Here is a 22452-nt window from a genome sequence, read left to right as displayed (position 1 = left end):
ACCATGCCTGTGATTCCACACTATTCCATGAGGGGAAATATCCACTCAGCATTATCCCTGACAGGCTGTTTCAGAATCTTGTGCTACACTAAGATCACCTTATTCTTTGAAACTCCATTGAGCATAGACTTTCATGCTCAAGCTTTCATCACTCAGCACCACCACTACTCACAAGTTCCTCTGCAAGCCACTCATCACCCAAATTTTGAAACATATCTCTGTTCCTTCACTATTGCTGGGTGAAAACCTTAATAACATTGTGCATGTACCAAATAGACTGCAGCAGTTTAATAAGGCAGTTCACCAACATTTGTCAAGGGCAGTTAAGGATAGACAATAATTGTAGGCCCAGCCAGTGAAGTCCAAATCTAATAAAAAAAAGACAAACATCTTGTTAAGGTGGAATGACCAAATAATCACTCGACACCCTAGAGTTCATGTCCAGCATCAAAGAGTTTATTAAAATTACACCAGTGGGAATCAGCGGCTTCTTCAACAAACAAAGAAAAAGCATGCGTTCTTATGTATTTATTTTTATCCTACCTTTTATATTTACAGATCAATCATTTTATTAATTACATATACATTCAATCAAATAAATCATGTACCTGTATGATCAATGATGGACAGCCCTGGAGACATCTTCAAACTTTCTCATAATCTCATCGTGTTTACAAGACATCCCTATCTTTATCCTTGGGTCTCTTACAATGTGTTCATTCAACCCACATTCCAAAATCTGTTAGTTTCTCCATCTGTGATTCAATTCTCCCTGCAATGATATGGGAGATGCTCTTCACTGTCTGAGACAAGGTTGCTTAATGAAATCTCAATCTCTGTCTAATGCTTTTAGTGATTTATGTATGTATATGAATCTATAACTACTTCAGAATCTATATCTATGATTATTCAAAGAATCTAAAATCTATTACTATTGTAACAGATTGACTAATTAAAGATTCACTAATTAAGTGTAGAATTCTTATATGAAATGTTCTTGTCTATGTCTCCTGCATAAACAGCTGCAGCTGCATGAAAAGCTATAAAAATACTATCTCAATTCTGTATCTTGGGCTGACCAGGCTATGGTTGTTTCTATTTATGCAGACTACATTAAGCAAATATTTTCCCAAGCTTCCTAAGACTGCCGCGTCAGCCATGTTTTTAACTGCTTTTGCCATGGACATCTATCTACCATTTTGTGCTGCTCAGTTATGGGCAGTCCTCACACACCTCATGAACCTCATGAAGGTGAACCTTCTGAACTGTTTCAATGCAAGCATATCCCTTTTAATTAGGGTGACCAAAACTGTGGCCTCACAGATGAGTTTGATACTTTAAATTGCATTTGCAATGAAGGCCAGCATTTCATTTATCTTCCTAATTACTTCTTGCTCTATCTTGAGGTTGACATTTTGTGATTCATTCACAGGGAAACACCAATTTCCCTGTACCATAGCATTCTGTCAGCTTTCTCCATTTAAATTACAATATACGGAAGAGACTTACTAGAATGGTCCCATGGAAGAGGGATTTTAGTTACAAGATTATGTCACTAAAGCTGTGGTTGTTTTCCTTGGAACAAAGAAGATTGAGGGGAGATTTGATGGAAGTGTACAAGATTATGACAGGTTAGGATAAAGTAGACAAAGAAAAGTTATTTGCTTTAGTTGATGATACTAAGTCTAGGAGGGTGAATCTCAATAAAATCTAAAGAATTCTAATAGGACTACACTGGGTTAACACAAGAAGGTTGTTTCCAATGACCAGGAAGTCCAAAACTTGGGGTCAGAGTCTCAGGATTTGGGGTGGGTGATTTAAGACTGAGATCAGGAGAAATTTCTTCATGAGCCTGTGGAATTCTCTGTCACAGAAAACATTTGAGGCCACGACATTGAATGTTTAAAAGCAGTTAAATTTAGTTCTTAAAACTAATATAATCAAAGGGTATGGGGAAAAAGCAGGAACACGGTACTGAGTTGGATGGCCTACTCCTGCTCCTATTTTCTATGCTTCTATATTACTACCACCTCAAAGAACTGTAATAAGTTTGTCAGACATGATTTCTCCTTCATGAAGCCGTACTGACTCTGCTTGATTAGATTATGATTTTCTAAATGCTCTGCTATTATATCCTTTATAATAGATTCTGACATTTTACCAAGGACAAATGACTTTCTAACTGCTATTATAAACTCTGGCAGTAGCACAGAAATAACTGCAGTAAAGGTTTCTTTGGAATATCTCACATTCCATGGAATCTTTCATATCAATCTGAAAGGAATAATGCCGATCTGACCGACAGAACTTTCAATAGTACAGTGCTCCCTCAGACTGTATTGAAAGTATCAGCACAGTTCTTTTATGTTCAAATCTCTGGAGTTGGAATTGAATCTGCAATCTCGGAGGGAAGAGTACAACATACTAATGTTAATGTATTAGCACATTAGTTTGAGCAGTTTGAAAAATCACTTCTGTCGAAGGTGTGAATTGTGACTAAACCAGCAACAAAAACAGTGAAATTTAATTCAACTACTGGAAATTCTTCAATGAAAAAAAAGTTCTGTTTGATGGCGCAGTTACCCAGGTATTCTCTGAATGTTCAATTCATTGGAAAATACTTTCTTGACTGCCTCAAATCATTTATTATTCTTGTATGTTTGAGTCAGCCTGATTCAACAGTAGTGCTGGTGTACTAAAGGTATCAACTTGTACAGAAGTAAGATTTTAAGTGTTGAACATTTTATCATTTCTCTCTTATTCTGAATTCCATTCAGGCCTTGTAACATTTTCAGAAGACGAGGTTGCTCTTCTCCCTAACAATTTGCTTCCAAGAAGTAACTCCATCTTTCTCTTTAAAGAAGAATCTAGATTAATTGTGTACGGCAGGATTATTTTTGCATCCTTAACGGTGAATTTATAGCTGATTGATAAAAACTTCTGAAAGATTTCAGGATCTCCATCCAGTGTCAATAATTTATCAATACTGGGTTGTATTAATCTCAGTTTGTCTGAGGAGTTTTCATAAATGGTCCACAATAGCATCTCATCATTAATATTCTTTTCTTCATTTAACTCTTTCCTTTGTTCCGCATCTTCCAAGCATTGCCAGATCCAGCTGAGGCGACATGGCCAGCAGGTGGCTAAAGTAACCCATGCAGCAATTCTCTGAGGGGAAAATGAACTCATTGAAACATTTTTTTCAAACATGAGTGCAGTCATAATTGGAATTATGTTTACTATCCTCCTCATTTGTAGGAAGTTCTCCTCAATGTACTCATGAAGGTTGCTCTCTCTGTCCATTAAGCACTGATAGGTCTGTCGAATATAGTGACTTGGTTTCATTTTGCCATTTCTTTGTTTAGAAGGATGGTTCTCTTCACATGAAACATTCATCAATGGCACAACTTCCATAGAGTTTCCCTGAAACTTGCCTGCTTCATATCTCTGAGGCTGCATTGGAGTATCTTCCATTAGGGCATTCTTGCCTTCCACTACCTGCTTTATAAAGTTGAGTTTGGTTTGAGCATCCATGTGGGGGACACAAAATGGTAGTGTCACAATTCTGTTCAGGAACTCGTAGCCATTGTCTGCCATACCTTTGAAAGTATTAGATTTCTCCACACAGGCTACAATGATGCTAGGGTCAACAGCCAGCACTGAAATAAAAGGAGCATCTGAATCTGAAAGAAGGATGTTCATAGCGTCTAAGACTCCAACAACTTTATCTGGAGAGCACCTATCAAGACTCATAATTTCCAGGACTATCCGAATCTTTCTTCGTTCAAAGACTTCTATGTACTTGATGAAGTTTGTAAGAACTTTAACTTCTTGCTTTATATCATTCATGAACCCCAGTTGAGCGCTGAAGTCTGTTTTATTCATTAGGCTTTCCATTTTGGCCTTCTGGCTGACTATCATATTTCTGCCCACTGCAAGGGAGTTTTTCATTGTCAGGAGAGCAGAACATCCAATTAATCCAAAACCCACACCTTCAAGGGCTAAGGCAAAATTATTTCCCATCTCTGCAATGGAAATGCCAAACACTGAGATGGCTAGTGTGAGTATCAGAGCCAGTAATAGGAGGAAACTGAAAATAAACCAAACTGGAATTCTGAGGATTTTTTTAGACACCCATTCAGAACCAAATTTGCATTTTTCTAAGGTGGACTGGTGACCCAGGGACCTAACAATACTAGTTGGAATGCATCCAAACTGGTCTTTGATGTTATCACACAATGTTGTTATGAGACCAGCCCACAACTTATCACTGCCTGCAAATTCCCATGCACTGAATTTAACAAATATGAATCTGAAATTTTTCCGTTTTTCATGCCATTCCGTCAGCTGAGGCTTAAGGAAAATCAAATGTAGCAAAAGGAAAACAAATCCAAGACCAGAGGTTGTCCGAGGTTTCTCCTGGGTCCTTGAAAATTCCTTCTTCTCTCGACAAAGCGCTTCCGATACCATTTGTTCTATAAAAGGATAATATAGTCAACAACACACATTTATTTTAAAATACAAACTTAATTCTTTGTGTTTAGGGTGGTATTTATAAAATTCAGCTAAGAATGTGAATAGTTTGCAAGTTCTGATCAATTGGTGTGAAGCAAAGAAAAATAAATCAACCTAAGCAAAATTTGAACTTTCCGCACACCAATCAATACTTAAAATGTTCCTCCATTTGCTAACATATCTATGGTTCTACAGGAAGAAATAACTTCCATTCCTAAATGTCGCTTTGCAATGTTCCAATGACATTGTTAAGTGCTATTACACTGTAGGGTCAAAGGATCATGAAGGACCAAGAGGATGGTGAGAATTGAGATGCTCTTCATCCACAAAATACCAAAGAGTCATAAAGGTCTACAGCACAGAAAAAAGCCCTTTGGCCCATCGTGTCCATGCTGGTCAAAAACACCACCTAACTATTCTAATCCCATTTTCCAGCACTTAGCCTATAGCCTTGTATGCCTTAGCATTTCAAGTGCGCATCTAAATATTTCTTAAATGTTGTGAGGGTTTCTGCCTCTACCACACTCATAGGCAGTAAGTTCCAGATTCCCACCACCTTTTGGGTGTAGCACCAGTCGCAGTTGAGCTGTGTCATGGACCCTGTCAGCTTCATCCATGCTGATGTCCTCATCCTTCTCCTTGGAAGACTGGTGCCATTCCATCGTTCCTCTGCATCCAGAACATCACCTCATTGCCTGTTCCAATTTTGCAGAGCACAGCTTGATGATGTAGCACAGACAGTCTGGACTACATTGCAGGGCACATTTAGATCTGTACGAGCAGTGGAACTGCATCTTCGAGAGCCCTATACCTGCTCCACCAACTTATATGGATGAAGCCTGGGTAGCATTAAGCTTGGCATCAATCAGAGAGTTGCGCATTGTGTCAAGAGCTATGGTTACAGTGGATTCTTGGAGAATGTTCAAATAGTGGTTACCTTCAGCCAGTAGTGATCTTTTGTACAATATTGCTGATCAGTTCCACATTATTTAGATACCCAGGTTCAAATTGCTGGCACTGATGACATGTAGTAAATCGGCTTTGACCACCCCTAAGCACCCTCACTGTGCATTCATAGCGAATGGGCACCAAAATGATTGCATGTTAAAAGTAGCTGCACTTTGCAAATGGCTGATTCATGTTTTTATGCTACATGTTATGGTATCCAGCAAACATCAATCTTGTCCTTTCGCCCATCAAACTGACACTGACTTTCACTGACCTGGGCCTTGTCCCAGCCATTCTCTATTATTATGTTCTCCCTATCCCCTGAACCCTAGCACTGAACCTGATTGATACCCATCCTGCTCCTTTATGTTCCTCCTGTGGAGCCCACAGTGGTGGTCAAAGTAATAACCCCCCTGGTGTAGTCTACCATGCTTCCAATGCTGTTTCCACATTCTCCCCATTCAGTTCGAGGTGCCCCTGTCACTATCCTTAATGCACTTCTACAAATGCCTCTGCTTTCCCCACAAAGTCTTGACTCCCCTACCCCTTCTGTCATTGATCCCCTCACAATCCCTACATGCCCTTCCCCTGCTGAAAGATTCATGAACAGATACACAGGACTATAATTGACCCAGACCTCTCAACAACATTGATAGACAGTCCCTAGACATGACTGACCAGAGCTCTAACTGCTGTCTTTGCTGCTTCCCAACTGATAATACACACTTCCTTTGACTGCTTGTGCTAGCCGTATACTGCTGAACACCCTCCAGACTGTATTGGGACAGATCCCCTGACCATGAGCATCCAAAGATGATGACTAATTGCATGGAAGCCCCTGGTCTGTGGCTATGATTGATAAATCAGGATCCCTGACTAACAGCAGCACCCCTTGACTGGACTGAAGACTAGTTTCCACCCTATTTCTGATATGGCCATTTGCAGTGTGTTTGCTGCGTAGGCCACTGACACATGCTGTCAGTATTAGATTGATGTATCAATGTGCTGTTCACCAAGATAACTCCTCCATTCCCCTACCCACCCCCACTCCTACCCTGGGCAGTTCCATACTGAAAAACTGTGTCTGCACTAAAAGATCACTTCAAAATGGCAATAGTGAAAGCCATACCTATGCCCTGCACACCAGGCCTTATCATCACATGGGCTGCTACCACAACCAACTTATTGTCAGCACTAATAGTCCCTATTTGCAGTTATTGATTCTCCCAGACTGAGCTTTTCCCATTCCTTTGTCTGCCCAACTGTTGTTCTCTCTCTGGGCTACATCTCCACCTATTGTTTAATTCTTTCCCCATACCCCACACCATCTTTAACATAGGTACCAATCTTTTCCCAGCCATAATCTGAAGAAAGGCCAGGGGCCCAAAACGTTAATTCTGTTTTCTTTCCACAGATACTGCCAGACCTGCTGAGTTTTTCCAGCAACTTCTGTTTTTGCTTCTGATTTCCAGCATCGATAGTTCTTTGATTTTTTTTAATGAAAGCTTTCTGCTCTGGTTGAAGTGCCAGCATGCTAACAGGCATGGCACAACATGGCAAGAAAAGGCATAGATGCTGTGAGCAAAGTGAGCAAGTGTTAAGAGAGAAGTGAGTAGCTCTCAGATGCAGCCTGTTTATTCTGTGGGCTGGGTGCGTATTCCTGCACACAAAGTGCCCCTGCTGTAGCCTTCTCAATTCTAGCTGCCAAAGCACACTGCAGTGCAAGTCTGCCAAGTATCAGAGAGATGGTTGTGATGGGTTAGCTGATGCCAGATGCCAATGTCCGTGGATGAATGGTGTACAGCTGCTGTCCATAGTTAATGCTCTAAGGTGTCGTTGCCCTGTGTCCAACATGAACAAAGTTCAGAGCAAGTTGCGAGTTGAAACCATCAGGTGCACAGTCTGGTTTTCTTGTGTAGTTTTTCTGACAGCTGGCTCGTTTTGTGAGTTTGGTAAGATGGGCAACCAAATATTACTGAGGCAAGTTTTGATGTTAAGAAGACGTTTAATAAACATTAATCCCGTAAATTGACATTTTGCTGCAGCCTAGTGACAATCTTGCTAATTCATCTGTGGAAAGCATAAAAGATGATGTCAACGTTGAGATGGACCTTGCGGAACTTCTCGTCTAATTCTGCCTCACATTTCACCATTGCCCACTTCACTCATTCTAAGATTCTGCCCTTTGTTTTTAAATCCACCAGCTCTGGTCAAAATAGTAAAGCCTTTGTCAGTTGACTATGTGGAAGAACACAGAGCATTCAAATGGACTGGATGGCAGTCGGGAGTCAGTTTGTTTAGCAGGTCATCTTGGAGAAGTACAACTTCAGAATTAAGCACTGCAACCTAGCTGTTGTGCCATCGGTGCAAACTTTGCTGCCTGAGATGAGAGAATGGGATCAATAGCCACCATTCCCGCCACCTCCAGCGGGATTCCACCACCAGACACATATTTCCCTCTACTCTCTTGGCAATCTTCCACAGGGACCGTTACCTCCAGGACACACTGGTCCACTCTTCCTTCACTCGTAACAACCCCCACAACCCCCTGGCACCTTCCCCTGCAACTGCAGAAGGTGTAACCACCTGTCCATTTACTTCTTCCTTCCTCAGTATGCAAGGGACCAAACACACCTTTTAGATGAAGCAGTGCTTTACCTGCACTTCACACAATCTAGTCTACTGCATTCACTGATCACAATGTGGTCTCCTCTACACTGGGGAAACAAAATGTGAACTGGGTGACCTCTTCGCAGAGCACCTATGTTCTGCCCACAAAAATGACCCTAAACTTCCACTTGCCTGCCACTCCAACATTCCACCCTGTTCCCTGGCCAACATCTCTGTGTCAGGCTTGCTGCAGTGCTCCGGCGAAGTTCAGTGCAACTGGAAGAACAGCACATCATTTTCTGCTTGGGCACCCTGCAGCCTTCTGGACTCAATATCAAGTTCAACAACTTTAGGGCTTGAACTCTCCCATGTCCTTACTCTACCCCCGCACACCAATCCTTTTTAGGTTATCATATAGTCTGCTATTGCACGTAACCCATTGTTAGCCACTAACAGTCCCCATTAATAGCAATTTACCCTCCTAGCCAGATTGTTGTCCACTCGTTTGTCTGTCCAATTGTTCTTCTGTCTCTTTGAGCTCTATCCCCACCTATCTGTTACTCCTTATCCATCCCTCACTCCCCACCCTATCGTCTGCATATAAACCAACTCTTTCCTAGCTACCATCAATTCTGAGGAAGGGTCACTCAACCCAAAATGTTAACTCTGATTTCTCTCCATAGATGCTGCCAGACCTGCTGAGCTTTTCCAGCAACTTCTGTTTTTGCTCCTGATTTACAGCATCCGCAGTTCTTTTGTTTTTTTTACTTTGGAGCTGCAATTTCTGTATTTGTTTAAGAAAGAATGGGAGTGGCTCTACACAAACATCACACACATTCATCCTGGGGTTCACCACTGAGCAGAAACTGAATTGGACTAGATATATAAATAAAATGATTACAAGAGTTGGTCAGAGGCTAAGAATCCTGCAATGACTAACTCACCTCTTGACTACCCACAGCCTGTCTATAAGCCACAAGTTAAGAATTTACTTAGTGCATGGAGTTATGATCCCAGCAGTCATCATTACTAATAGCTCAGGCAATGGCCTAGTGTATTATCACAGGGCTGCTAATGCAGAGATCCAGGAATATTCTAGGGACTCAAGTTCAAATCCTGCCATGGCTGATGGTGAACTTTGAATTAAAAGAAAACCTGTAATTAAGAGTGTAATGATGACTGTGAATCCATTGTTGATTGTCAGAAAAACCATCTGGTTCACTAATGTTCTTTAGAGAAGGAAACAGCCGTCCTTAACTGATCTTGCCTATATGTGACTCCAGATCCACAGTAATGTGGTTAACTCAATTGTTCTCTGGGCAATTAGGGATGGGCAATAAATTCTGGCCTAGCCAGCGATGCCCGCATCCTATGAATGAATAAGAAATATAGCAGCAGTGTGTACTATTGACAAGATGCACTGCAGAAGTTCATGAGAGATCTTTAGACAGCATCTTCCAAACCCATGACCATTTCCCTCCAGAAGGACAAGGGCAGCAGATGCATAGGGGCATCACCACCTGTAAAGTCTCGTGCAACCTACACACCATTTGACTGGGAAAAATATCACAGTTACTTCAACGTCACTGGGTCAAAATCCTGGAATTCCTCCCAAAGGACATTGTAGGTCTACCTAAAGCATATGGACTACATCAGTTCAGGAAAGCAGCTCACAACCACTTTCTCAATAGCAACTAGAGATGGACAATAAATGCTGCCCATAAGGGCATCAGAGGTCATTAATGTGATAAGTTGGACAAAAAAAACTTGCTAGGCCTTGTGATGTAAAACCCTCCAAGAATCTCAACACAACATGAATTTAACCAAAAAAACGTAGGGTTCAGCCAAAGACTTTTAAGAGTTTTGGAGGAGGTTAAAGGATGCCATAAACAACAGGCATCTGAGGTCCTTGATTTGTCAATGGAAGCACCAAGACTTGTTTAACCAAGATATAGTCCAGCTACTAGGTGACTTACACAATGTTCAGATCCTACATATTTGTTAAAAAGAAAATCAGACAACGGCATATACCATTAAGCCAAGCACATACTAATTAAAAATCGTGAAGAGCTGATGATGGGAGTATGAGGTTACAGAGCTTCAAGAATTTATTGATAAGCACACTTTGAAATCTTTCCATGAAGGTCTGTAACCTGGCTATGGTTCCACAACCAAAAGGTCTACACCTATCTGCTCAACAAACTGCAATCAACTCCTAACATGCAGCCACAGAATAAGGAAATCTACATGATATTCTTTAACCACCTAATATCAGTGATCTACAATTATTTCTCATGCTGTTGATGTTACTCACAGAAAAGGCACTGAGACAAGAGATATAATTTACAAAGAGCTGAAGTCAACAAATACAAGAGGATTTCAATGGACCCTGTACTCCAGGAATTCCTTCTCTAAACTCTATTGTCAACCTATTTCTCTTCCTTTAAGCCATACCTTAAAACTGCCTCTTGGATCAAATTTTAGATTACTTGTCCTCATATCTCCAATGATGTGCCTTGGAATGTCTTACTATATTAAAAAGGCTATACAATTGCAAATAATCATTATAAATAAGCCTATATTCCATACAGGCAATAAAAAAACCCAATGTCTTTTGGATCTATTAAATCAGTGTTAATAGTTATTGTAAAATCAGGAAGAATCAACATGGTTGGTAAGGGAAGTTATGTTTGATAAATTTATTAAATAATATGCAGTGTATTTGTATTGCCAGAAGGCATTCAATACGGTGCCACATAAAAGACTACTTATTACACTAGGTGAAAGCTCATGGTATTGGGGTGTTATTTAGATTGGGTAGAGAATTGGTTAACAAACAGGAATCAGAGAGTTGCAACACATGAGTCATCATTTTCAAGCTGGCAGACTGTAACTGGTGGAATGCTTTGGGGATCAGTGCTTCAACTACTTAAGATCAAGATTAATGGTTGACTGAAGGGGTTGATTGACTACTTTGTAATCAAATATGCTGCTGACACAAAGATTGCAAGGAGAATGTTCAAAGTCTGCAAATGTTTTTACATATTTTAAGGAAATAATTGGCAGATGCAGCATTATGTAGAAAAATGTAAGGATATCCATTTTGGCAGGAAGAATAGAAGAACAGAACATTATTTAAATGGAGCAAGACTGCAAAATGCTGCAGTACAGATGGATATGGATGTCCTTGTACATGAAAAAGTTGACATACAGATACAGCAAGTAGTTAGGAAGGCAAATTAAATTCATTTTTTTTCCCTCTCCTATCACAATTTCAGTGTTTATTTCAAATTAGGAGCTAGGAAATAAAGAATTGAAATCAGGTTATTGCAGTGCATGGAAATTAATAAAATTGAAAGCTCAAAGCAGAGCTGGAAATATTAATTGAAATTAATCATTCAAACAGGAAAAAGGCCAAATTGTTAAAAATAGAAACTTTTTTTGTACTTTGTGATTGGACATCTGTGACCTGTTGCTTGCAATTCCTATTCCCCATGTGTGAATCTTAGAACACCTCACTATCAGATTCTGAGGAGCTATGAAAGAAATTAAAAAGTAGGACTTAAAAGGCATCTTCAGTCTGGATTATTCTCAGTGCTATGCACCACCAAGCAAAGAAATGGGAAGATAGCGAGTGTCAATGAGGTATGGCGTTAGAGGGAAGGCTTCAGATCCTTGAGGCATTGGAACTAGTTTTGTGGTAGGTGGCATTTATTCAAAAGGGGCAGATTACACCTCAACAGAATGGGAAGCAATGCCCTTGCTGAGAGGTTCACTGTATGGTTGGGAAGTATTGTCCAAGATTGGTTGAGCAGAATCTTTGTAGACCAATTATAAATTAATAACCTAAAAAGGGTTCAGAGGTCACATAGGAAAGGGGAGTTAAGGCCACAATCAGATCAACTCCTGCTCCAGTTTCTTAGGATTTTGTGATCTTACGATGGCTGGTAAGATGACATCAATGAACAATAATGAACGTTGACATTATCTTTTTATACCATCTTTTTTCCTTTATCCTTGAATGGGATATGGCCTTCTGTGGGAAGGCCATCATTTGTTGCCCATCCCTAATCGCTCTTGAACTCAGAGCAGTTTGAGTTAACCGTATTGCTGTGGGTCTGGAGTCACATGTGACATTAATGAGTCAAAAGAGTTTTTACCACCATCAACGATAGTTGTCATGGTCACCATGACTGAGTCTAGCTGTATATTCCAGATTTATTAATTGAATTTAAACTCCATCAACTGCCGTGGTGGGATTTTGAACTGATGTCACCAGAACATTAAGCTGGGCATCTGTATTCCATTGACATAACCATTAGAATTTAACTCCCTCTAAAAGTTGAAGTGGTTTCTGAAAAGTTGGACCAACGTCTTTAGGGTAAAGCAAACAAAGTACACACTGGATAACCTTATGATGAAGGCAAAAGCCTTCAGTAAAGTTCTCCATGAAAGGCTGACAATATAAAGCATTTGAAAAGGCACAGAAGGCAGAATAGTCATATAAGCATAAATTCATTTATTAGACTCACTTTCTAGCAGTTGCAGGGGTTAATCAGGATTTTGTGACATATAGAATGTAACAATGATTTGTGTAATGAAATAGGAAAGGAATGTGGACAAACTAGGGTGGTGCCAGATAGTCTGGATGTTGGAACAGGGAGTGTAAAATATCAATGAAATTGTCATGAATTATGTGAAGTCAATGTAAAATGCCATGTTTGACTTTTATGGCTACCCAAATCGAAAAATTAAGATTGATGACAATGCATGAAAACAATTCAAACATGGAAAATTTTAAGGCAGCAGAACGTGTGAATGTATTTGCACATTTGTTAAACATAAATGAGAAATGCAGCATAGTAGGCAGACATGATTACTCCTGTAAACATACAGGAGACCCAAACAGATTTCAATCTAGCTTTGTTTGGTCTAGTCTGAACTGTCAAGACAGCAGACTTGTTAGAATATTTAAAAGTGGTTTCTTTAGTCCAGAGCCAGGGACATCAATATTGTTACCAGACTGTAAATGGAGAAGAATGGGGAAAGAATGACTATAAACAGTTTAGAAACTCAAAAGATAGAGAACAGTAAACATCTAGGACAAGATAAGATGGCCCACAATGGGTTAAGGGGTAGTTGCTAAAGTACTGCATACATAGGGTCAGGGAGACCAAACAGCTTCATTTTGCCATAATACCACAAGATATAGAAGCAGAATTAGGCCATTTGGCCCATTAAGTCTGATCCACCATTCAATCCTGGCTAATAAGTTTCTCAACCCCATTCTCATGCCTTCTCCCCGTAATCTTTGATCCCCTTACTGATCAAGAATCTATTAATCTCTGTCTTAAATATACTCATTGACTTGGCCTCCACAGCCTTGTGTGGCAGTGAACTTCACAGACTAACCACTCTCCACCTGAAGAAATTCCTCCTCTTCTAAGTGGTAAAGGGCTGTCCCTTCAACATGAGTCTGTGTCCTTGTGTCCTAGTCTCTCCTATTTTCTCCACATCCACTCTATCCAGGCCTGTCAATATTCTGTAAGTTTCAATGAGATCCATGTCATCCTTCCAAACTCCATTAAGTGCAGACCCATTGTCCTCAACCACTCCACATATGACAATCCCTTCATGGAGTCATTGAGTCATAGAGCTGTACAACATGGAAACAGACCCTTCAGTACAACTCGAACATGCCAACCAGGTATCCCAAATTAATCTAGTGCCATTTGCCAGCATTTGGCCCATATCCCTCTAAACCCTTCCTATTCACATACTCATTCAGATGCTTAAATGTTGTAATTGTATCAGCCTCCACCACTTTCTCTGGCAGCTCATTCCATACACTTACCACCCTCTGGGTGAAAAGTTGCCCCTTAGGTCCCTTTTAAATCTTTCCCCTCTCACCTTAAACCTCTAGTTTTGGACTCTGCTGCCCTGGGGAAAAGACCCTGGCTATTCACCCTATCTATGCCCCTCTTGATTTTATAAACTATAAGATCACCCCTCAGCCTTCGACACTCCAAGTAAAATAGCCCCAGCCTATTCAGCCTCTCCCTATAGCTCAAACCCTCCAACCCTGGCAACATCCATGTAAATCTTTTCTGAACCTTTCAAGTTTCACAACATCCTTCGTATAACAGGGAGACAAGAATTGAACCCAGTACAGTTGGTTCTGCTGTAACGCATGTTTCTTGAACGCAAATTCTCTATAATGTGATTGAAGAATTGAGAGCACTATTTGTAGAACACAAACTTTCCTTGCCTGTTTTGGCTACAATGCAATTCCAGCCCAATTAGTTTAAATAGCGTGGCTATTGCGCGATTTTCTTATAATGCGAGTTCACATGAGAATGGAACTATCACATTATACCAGAATCGACTGTATTCCAAAAGTGGCCTAACCAATGTCCTGTACAGTCGCAACATTACCTCCCAACTCCTATACTCAATGCATTGACCAACAAAGGCAAGTATACCAAAAGCTTTCTTCACTATCCTATCTACATGTGACTCTAATTTCAAGGACTTGTGAACCTGCATTCCAAGGTCTCTTTGTTCAGCTACACTTCCCAGGACTTTACCATTAAGTATATAAATCCTGCATCTCTGGGATTATTCTTATAAACCTCCCCTAGATCATCTCCAATGCCAGCACATCCTTCCTTAGATACGGAGCCCAAAAGTGCACACAATATTCCGAATGCAGTCTGACTAAAGCTTATACAGTCTTAGCGTTACATCTCTACTCTTGTATTCTCGTCCTCTTAAAATGAATGCTAACATTGCATTTGCCTCCCTAACTGCCAACTGAACCGTATGTTAACCTTAAGAGAATCTTGACTGAGGACTCCTAAGTCCCTTTGTGCTTCAGATTTCCAAAGCCTTTCCCAATTTAGAAAATAATCTAAGCCTCTATTCTTAGTGAGCAAAGTGCAGAACCTCACACTTTCCAACATGTGGTCCGCCAGCCACATTTTTGACGATTCTCCTAGCCTCTTCAAGCCCTTCCGCAGCCTCCCTGCCTCCTCAACACTATCTGTTCCTCCACTTATCTTTGTGCCAAAATCCCAGTATTTCATTAAATGCCTCGGTGCCCTGACAATTTCCTAAAAGTAGTTCAAATTTCCTGGTTTTCATCTTTTCCCATTTTGTCAAATACAAGCTAGGCCTGGGGGAAAACAATCTGTGTGATATTTCGTCTTTCTTCCTGTAAACAGTCATCACATTGCATTTCATGTAGGGAATGGTACCTCTTCCCATTACCCTCTTGATATCTCCAAGAGAGTTGATACTACCTTTTTGGTGCCAAAAGCTCCAATGCTGATGACTTGTTTTAAACAACTGATGGATTGGGTTCCCAAGTCTGACTGGACATATTCCAGGAAATGTCAAAGTCCACCCGTCCCAGATTCCTGCCATTAATCACCCAACAACCTTTTTATGGTTTTGGCTTTTGAAAATCTGGTCATCCACATAGAAAAACATGAAAGATCTCTTGGCCCACACATTTCAAGAACATAAAGCATAGCTTTAGAATAAATCAAGGATGAAAGATCAGAAGCAGGGTATGAATAGAATAGAATAGAATAAAATAGGACATAGAACAGAATATTCTTTCTTGTCACATGTACTTCAATACAAAGGGTAGGAGTACAGTGAAAAGTTTTTACATGGCTGCCTTTAAAGGTGCAACTTAGATACAAGTACCTCAGTACAAACCTTACAGAGTAGAACAATATAGTGTTGTTACAGAGTAAAAAAAGAATATAGACTTGCATGAAACAGTGAAAAGGTCCAGAATGATAATAAGTGACCGTAAGTATTTACGTAGCAGTCCGTGCCTGCAGGCCCCAGAGCACGAGGCCACCTACAAATGAATGGAGCACAATGTAACTGGGAGTGGCCATTATAGGCAAGGTTAGCATTTGATACCGCTCCCTAATTGGCATTAGGGCTATTTCAAACGGCAGTTAAGATTCATCATATTACTGTGGGTCACACATGGCCAGACCAAGTCAGTATTGCAGGGTTGCAGTGGTGAACCAAATAGGTTTTTTTCCTGACACCGGGAGTAGCTTCAAAATCACCATTACCGAGATTAGCCTATTAATTAACTTTAAATTCCAAATAACTCCCATGTGATCTTTGAATCTGTGACCCCGGAACATTAGCTTTCATTCATGATTCACTAGTCCAGCAACATTATCTCAACACAACTGGTAACCTCAGTGGGTGAATAGTATAGAAATGGGACATGTTTGTCTTAAAGTTCAGAATACTGTTGAAGTCATCAATTGAATTGAATTGAATTAGCTTTATTGTCACATATACTCAAATAAGTACAGTGAAAAGTTTGTAAGTTGCCACTTTTAGCACCCTCTTAGGTACGGAGGACCTAGGTACAATCCCTAGTCACAGAATAGAGAAATGAAAAAGAAGTGAAATTACAGGTGTACAGTATAACCATAGGTCAGAGAAACAAGAGTTAAAAAAAAATCACAGTCTCTCTCCAAGGTGTCTCCACGGCAGACCATGCCAGGGAGGTGCCTCCATGTGGTCTGACCGCTGGCTGCCACCGCACTCCGCACTGAGCTGCTGGTAGCTGGCGTCCCCACCCCAGCAGCTGGAATCCCTGCTCTGTCCGCTGGCGCCCCCGCTCTGGCCGCTGGTTGTTGGTGTCCCTGCTTTGGGCTGCCGAAAACACGTCCTGCTTTGGAGACCTCGTGTCCGAGGCCAAGAGAAAGGAGGAGAGAGGGAGGAAAAAAGAAGAAAAAGAACAAATGGAGCAGACGAGCTCCAGCTGGAGAGTCCTATTCCACCGTCATCTTACCGGAAGAATCCCAGAAGCCTACCCATTGAAATTCAGGAGAGAACATTGTTCACATACGATGACCACATCGATTCTCCAGAGACCAACAGTGCTGCAGGTAGTTAGCCGTGAAGACAGCACAATTTATTTTGTATTGTATCAACAGAGAATGTTGTGAGAGCCCCATATGGTGTTGCTTGATCCAGGGGAATCAGTATAATTCTGCTAAATGTGGCACAACACAAACCAATTTCCCCTCCCTCAGGTTTGATAAACATGAATGAGTCTTTGTGACAAGATTGAACAGATCAGATTTATTTGACACCATTCAGTGTAATGCCATAAAAAAATGTTTTATAACATTAATATGATTATTTATTCATTCATGGGATGTGGCCATCTCTAGCTAGGCCAGCATTTATTGCCAGAGGGCAATTAAGAGTCATTGCTGCGGGTCTGGAGTCACATGTAGGCCAAACCAGGTAAGGTTGACAGATTGCCTTCCCTAAAGTTGTTTGTGAACCAGATGAGCTTTTCCTGACAATCAACAATGGATATATGGTCGTCATTAGACCCTTAATTCCAGATTCTTTATTGAATTCAAATTCCACCATTTGCTATGGTGGGATTTGAATTCAGGTCCCCAGAACATTAGCTGAGCCTCAAAATTAATAGTCTAGCAATAATACTACTAGGCCATTGCCCCCTCACACGTGATTCATGTAGGTTTCTATCATGATCAAAAGCTCATCATTAAAACACTAACTGCATGAGTTCCATTAAGAGGGACGCTCAATGAGTCCACAGCACAGTTTACTTGCAGTATCAGTCTCATATGATCAGTTGTACTGTTGCTTGGACAAATATAAAACATTATTCAGGCATCTCAGAATATCTTATTCCTTGTTTCAGTAAGGACCAGAATAAATGATTATCTTATTAAACAAACAGACTGGATTTGCTATCAGAAGCCTAAGGAAAGGGAATTGACAAGCTGTTTAGTCACGCTGTTTTAGGTGAAAATGTCAAAGCAGCGAACTTACTTTGTACATTGTGTAGAAGCTGGTTGATTCCAGATCCCCAGGGTGCATATAAGCCTACTGTTGTTGGGGTGGGAATATAGCACAGGGCCTTCCCAAGACAGCTTGCATAAACTTCAAATTCAGTTTGACCTGAAGAAGAAATTTTACAGTTATATAAAGGGAAAGCAAGTGGTCAGGAACAATGTTGCCCACTGAAGACTGAAAGTGGGGATGTTGTCAATGACTATGGGGAAATCGCAGACATGTTGAATATTTACTTTGCCTCAGTATTTATAGCAGAAAAGGAGGACAGCTTGCCAGAAGGTCTAAATAAATTAATAGTAGATTGGGGACAGAGTCTGAATAAAATGTAAGTAAAATATCAATAATATGGAAATTCATGGCATTAAAAAGTGACAATTCCCTGGACCTATGGTTTCGATCCAAGGGTATTAAAGGAAGTCATGGAGCAAATTGTAGACACCTAAAATGTAATTTTTCAAAGTTCCCTAGATACAGGAGTAATCTCTCTGGACTGGAAAATTGCAAATGTCACCACTTTTTGAGGGTGAAAGAGGAAAACCAGGCAATTTCAGACCAGTTAGCTTAAAATCTGTGTTGGGAAATTGATGGAATCTATGATCCAGGATAGGGTAACCGAACACCTTGAAAATTTTCAGTTAATCAGGATGGATTCATGATAGGTAGATCATGCCTGAAAAATCCCCTTGAATTTTTTGAAGAGGTGACAAAAGTAGTTGATAGGGGAATATCTATGGATGTTGTTTATATGAACTGCCAGAAAGCATTTGATAAAGTCCCGTATAAGAGATTATTAACTGAGGAAGAAGCCTGTGGAGGGCAGATTACTGACATGGCTGGAAAATTGGTTGAGTCGCAGGTGACAGAAAGTAGGGACGATGGGTAAGTATTCAAATTGACAGGTTGTGACCAGTGATATTCCAGAAGTATCTGTGTTAGAGCCTCAATTATTAACATTATTTATTCATGACTTGGATAATGGCATGGAAAATCATACATCCAAATATGCTAGTGCCTCAAAATTGAGTGGCATCATAGGCATTATAGATGATAGCATAAGATTTCAAAGGGGTATTGACAGACTAAGTGAAATGGCAGAACTGGCAGATGGAGTTCAATGTAATCAAGTCTGAGGTTATCCATTTTGGACCATAAAGGAATAGATCAGGGTACTTCTAAATGGTATAAAGCTAAATACAGTGGATGTCCAGAGAGACTTGGAGGTTCATGCACACCGATCTTTAAAATATCACAAGCAGATGCAGACAATAATCAAGAAAGCTAACGGAATTCTGACTTTTATGTCTAGAGGACTGGAGTAAAATGATGCAGAAGTTATGTTGCAGTTGTACAAAACCCTGGTTAGACCCTAGGTGGAGTACAGTGAGCAGATCTGAGCACCAGGCCTTAGGAAGAAGGTATTGCTTAGGAAGAAGAATGCTTTGGAGAAGGTACAGAGAAGATTTACCAGGGTGTTGCCTAGTATGGAGGATTTTAGCTATGAAGAAAGGTTAGATAGACTGTTATCTCTGACTCTAGCATCGGCAGTTCTTACTGTCTCTTGAATAGATTGTGTTTGCTTTCACTGGAATGCAGGAGGTTGAGGGGCATAGGATTTTGAATAGGAAGGATATATTAACTTTGGAGGGAATACGATGTAGGTTTACAAGAATGACACCTGGACTTTAGGGATTAAGTTATGAGGTGAGGTTATAGAAATTAGTTCTAATTTCTCTAGAATTTAGAAGGTTAAAGGGTGATCTGATCAAAGTCATCAAGATATTAAAAGGAAAAGACAGGGTAGATAAAGATAAACTATTTCTACATAAATGATTTGGAGGAAACGTAACTGGTCTAATTAGTAAGTTTGCGGATCATACAAAGATTGGTGGAGTTGCAGATAGTGAGGAGGATTGTCAGAGGATACAGCAGGTCAGTTGGAGGCATGGGCCGAAAAATGTAGATGGAGTTTAATCTGGACAAATGTGAGGTGTTGCATTTTGGAAGATCAACTACAGGTGGAAATTACAGAGTGAATGGTAAAACCCTTAACAGTATTAATATGCAGAGGAATCTGGGTTTGCAGGTCCATAGAAGACGGAAGGTAGCAGCGGAGGTAGATAATGTAGTAAAAAAGGTGTATGGCATGCTTTCCTTCATTGGAAGGGGCATTGAGTGTAAGGATAGGCAAAGTTATGCTGCAGCTTTGTAGAGCTTTAATCAGTCTGCACTTGGAATATTGTGTACAATTCTGGTCAACACACTACCAGAAGGATGTGGATGCTTTGGAGAAGGTACAGAAAAGGTTTACCAGGATGTTGCCTAATATGGAGGATTTTAGCTATGAAGAAAGGTTGGATAGACTGTTATCTCTGACTCCAGCATCGGCAGTTCTTACTGTCTCTTGAATAGACTCTGTTTGCTTTCACTAGAATGCAGGAGGTTGAGGGGCATAGGATTGTGAATGGCATGGATAGACTGGAAAGAACAAGGCTTTTTCCCAAGGTGGAGAGTTCAATTACTAGGGGACACAGCTTCAAGGTGTTGGGGGAGATGTTTGAGAGAGATGTGCGAGGCAAGTTTTCCACACAAAGGGTGGTGAGTGCCCAGAACATGCTGCCAGAGGAGATTGATGGAAGCAGACACAATAGCAGCATTCTAGAAACACCTGGATGAATGCATGAGTAAGAAAGGAATAGAGAGATACGGATCCTGTAAGCGAAGACAGTTTTAGTATGCACAGACAAAATATGTTGGTGCAGGCTTGGAGGGCCAAAGGGCCTGTTCCTGTGCTGTATTGTTCTTTGTTATTTGTACTGGTTGAGGATTCTAGAGCTAGGGGGCATAGTCTGAGAATTAGGGCCAGACTGTTCAGGAAAGATTGTTAGGAAGTATTTCTACACACAAAGGGTGGTAGATGTTTGGAACTCTCTTTCGCAAACAGCAATCGATGCTGGATAAGTTGTTAATTTTAACTCTGATATAGATATGTTTCCCATAAGCACAAATATAAGGGATATGGAGCAAAGGTAGGTATATTGAGTTAGGCCACAGATCAGCAACAATCTCTTTGGATGGCAGAACAGGGTTGAGGGGCTGAATGGCCTATTCCTGTTCCTATGTTCCTATGGGCTGAGAAAATGAATGCAGTGAAAAGAGTAATTCATTGAGCATTAAGCTGACTTCAGCTACCAGCTCAGCAGGGCCCTTAGAACTGAATTATCCATTTCTTCGTTCCTTCAGTTCTGTGATGGGCTGGAAAATGTTTCCACCCGATCTCTTTCCACACATCTCCAGACCATTTAGGCTGGACTTAGGGTGAGCCCAGTTCTATGCCCACATTAGTTCCTAGTCTTATCAAGTTTCTATTGACCAATGCTCCATTGTGCTGCATGTGTCATTCTAATGTCATTATCAGAGTTAGAAATCTCACTGATAATCTGCGTATTTCTAAATAAATGTCATTGTTAAAGCAGAATCAAGACTTCATTCTAAAGAAAATTAAGTCATTACCTGAAAATCAGAATTATTGAATGGTCTAAGAATTGAGCAAGAAAGGGAAATTAAACTGTTTGGGATACTAAAGGGTAAGAGAAGGCAGCAGGGTAGAGGAATGAGGTTGGGTGAGATAATAAAGAGTAAGGGAACACAGTATAGCAGTAGGATAATAAAATGTAAGGTGAGTACTGTGGATAGTGGGATGGGACGCAGTGCCTTTTATGAAGGACAACAAAGTAAAAGCAAAAGATCACAAGATAATTTCGGTGCGTCTTTATCCATCCATTTAGAATGATAGTAAAATTTGTCACATTTCTAATTTTCTGAATGATTTCATGATGTCTACCTCCAAATGAATGATGAAGAATAATTGTATTTGAATTGTCTAAAAGGGGAAGGAGCAGTTTAAGTTTGTGGGAGGCGCAAGAGTGAATGAAAGTAGCGACTTTGATACCAGATTAAGGAACTTACAGTTATCAAAGTTAGCTTGAGAAAGAATTAGTTTTCATCATAATGACAGTAAATCAACTTACTAACCACATGTAATAAAATAAAATATTAGCTGAATTGGACTTAAAGCATTTTCTTACCATTGCAATTGAAGTTGGACATTTTAGTTTGTGAAGCTTTCACTTGAGATCTGCAAAGAGCAGATGCTGATGATGATTATCATTACTTTCTGTAATGTGAGAATATTTGTAGGAGTGCTAAAGGTATTTGCAAATTTGCTGACGCAGTTGACAATGATTTGAAAAAAGGCGGTGCTGCATAGCTTTCAGATAGCACACACTCAAAACATGGGCGGTCTCTTCCTCATGGAATTCTCATGACAGCGGCATTCTCACCTTGACAATATCTTTCCAGGTGCAGGAAATTTAACTAGAAATTTATAACTGAGCAATATAATTATTTGTTTTGGTAAAGTCAGTCAAGCATACTAGAAGCTTTTTAAAATATCTTTCTCAACTTGTCCTGTCTTTAAAATAGTTGTCTACACCAACC

The 22452-nt window shown here is 40.3% G+C and overlaps 1 protein-coding gene across 1 annotated transcript; it reads right to left on the bottom strand.

Annotated features, from left to right (window-relative positions):
- Positions 1-2757: 2757 nt before the first annotated feature.
- On the bottom strand, positions 2758-22113 carry nkpd1 (NTPase, KAP family P-loop domain containing 1). The gene is made up of 3 exons (XM_020513933.2): positions 22041-22113; positions 17932-18060; positions 2758-4475 (listed from the first exon to the last, which is right to left on the bottom strand). Exons 1-3 carry the CDS (start codon positions 22060-22062, stop codon positions 2758-2760), a joined length of 1869 nt encoding a protein of 622 aa, XP_020369522.1. The 5' UTR covers positions 22063-22113.
- Between the last annotated feature and the right edge of the window lie 339 nt (positions 22114-22452).

The sequence above is a fragment of the Rhincodon typus genome, chromosome 39 (assembly GCF_021869965.1).
Source record: "Rhincodon typus isolate 14 chromosome 39, sRhiTyp1.1, whole genome shotgun sequence".
In the NCBI taxonomy this organism is placed as follows: Eukaryota; Metazoa; Chordata; class Chondrichthyes; order Orectolobiformes; family Rhincodontidae; genus Rhincodon; species Rhincodon typus.
This window is presented reverse-complemented; position numbering and strand designations above follow the sequence as displayed.

Coding starts and splice junctions, on each gene's coding strand:
- nkpd1 (XM_020513933.2), bottom strand. CDS start 22,062: ATGTCCAACTTCAATTGCAATG. Junction 18,061..22,040: donor GTCCAACTTCAATTGCAATG/GTAAGAAAATGC, acceptor TTTCTTCTTCAG/GTCAAACTGAATTTGAAGTT. Junction 4,476..17,931: donor GCTTCTACACAATGTACAAA/GTAAGTTCGCTG, acceptor ATCCTTTTATAG/AACAAATGGTATCGGAAGCG.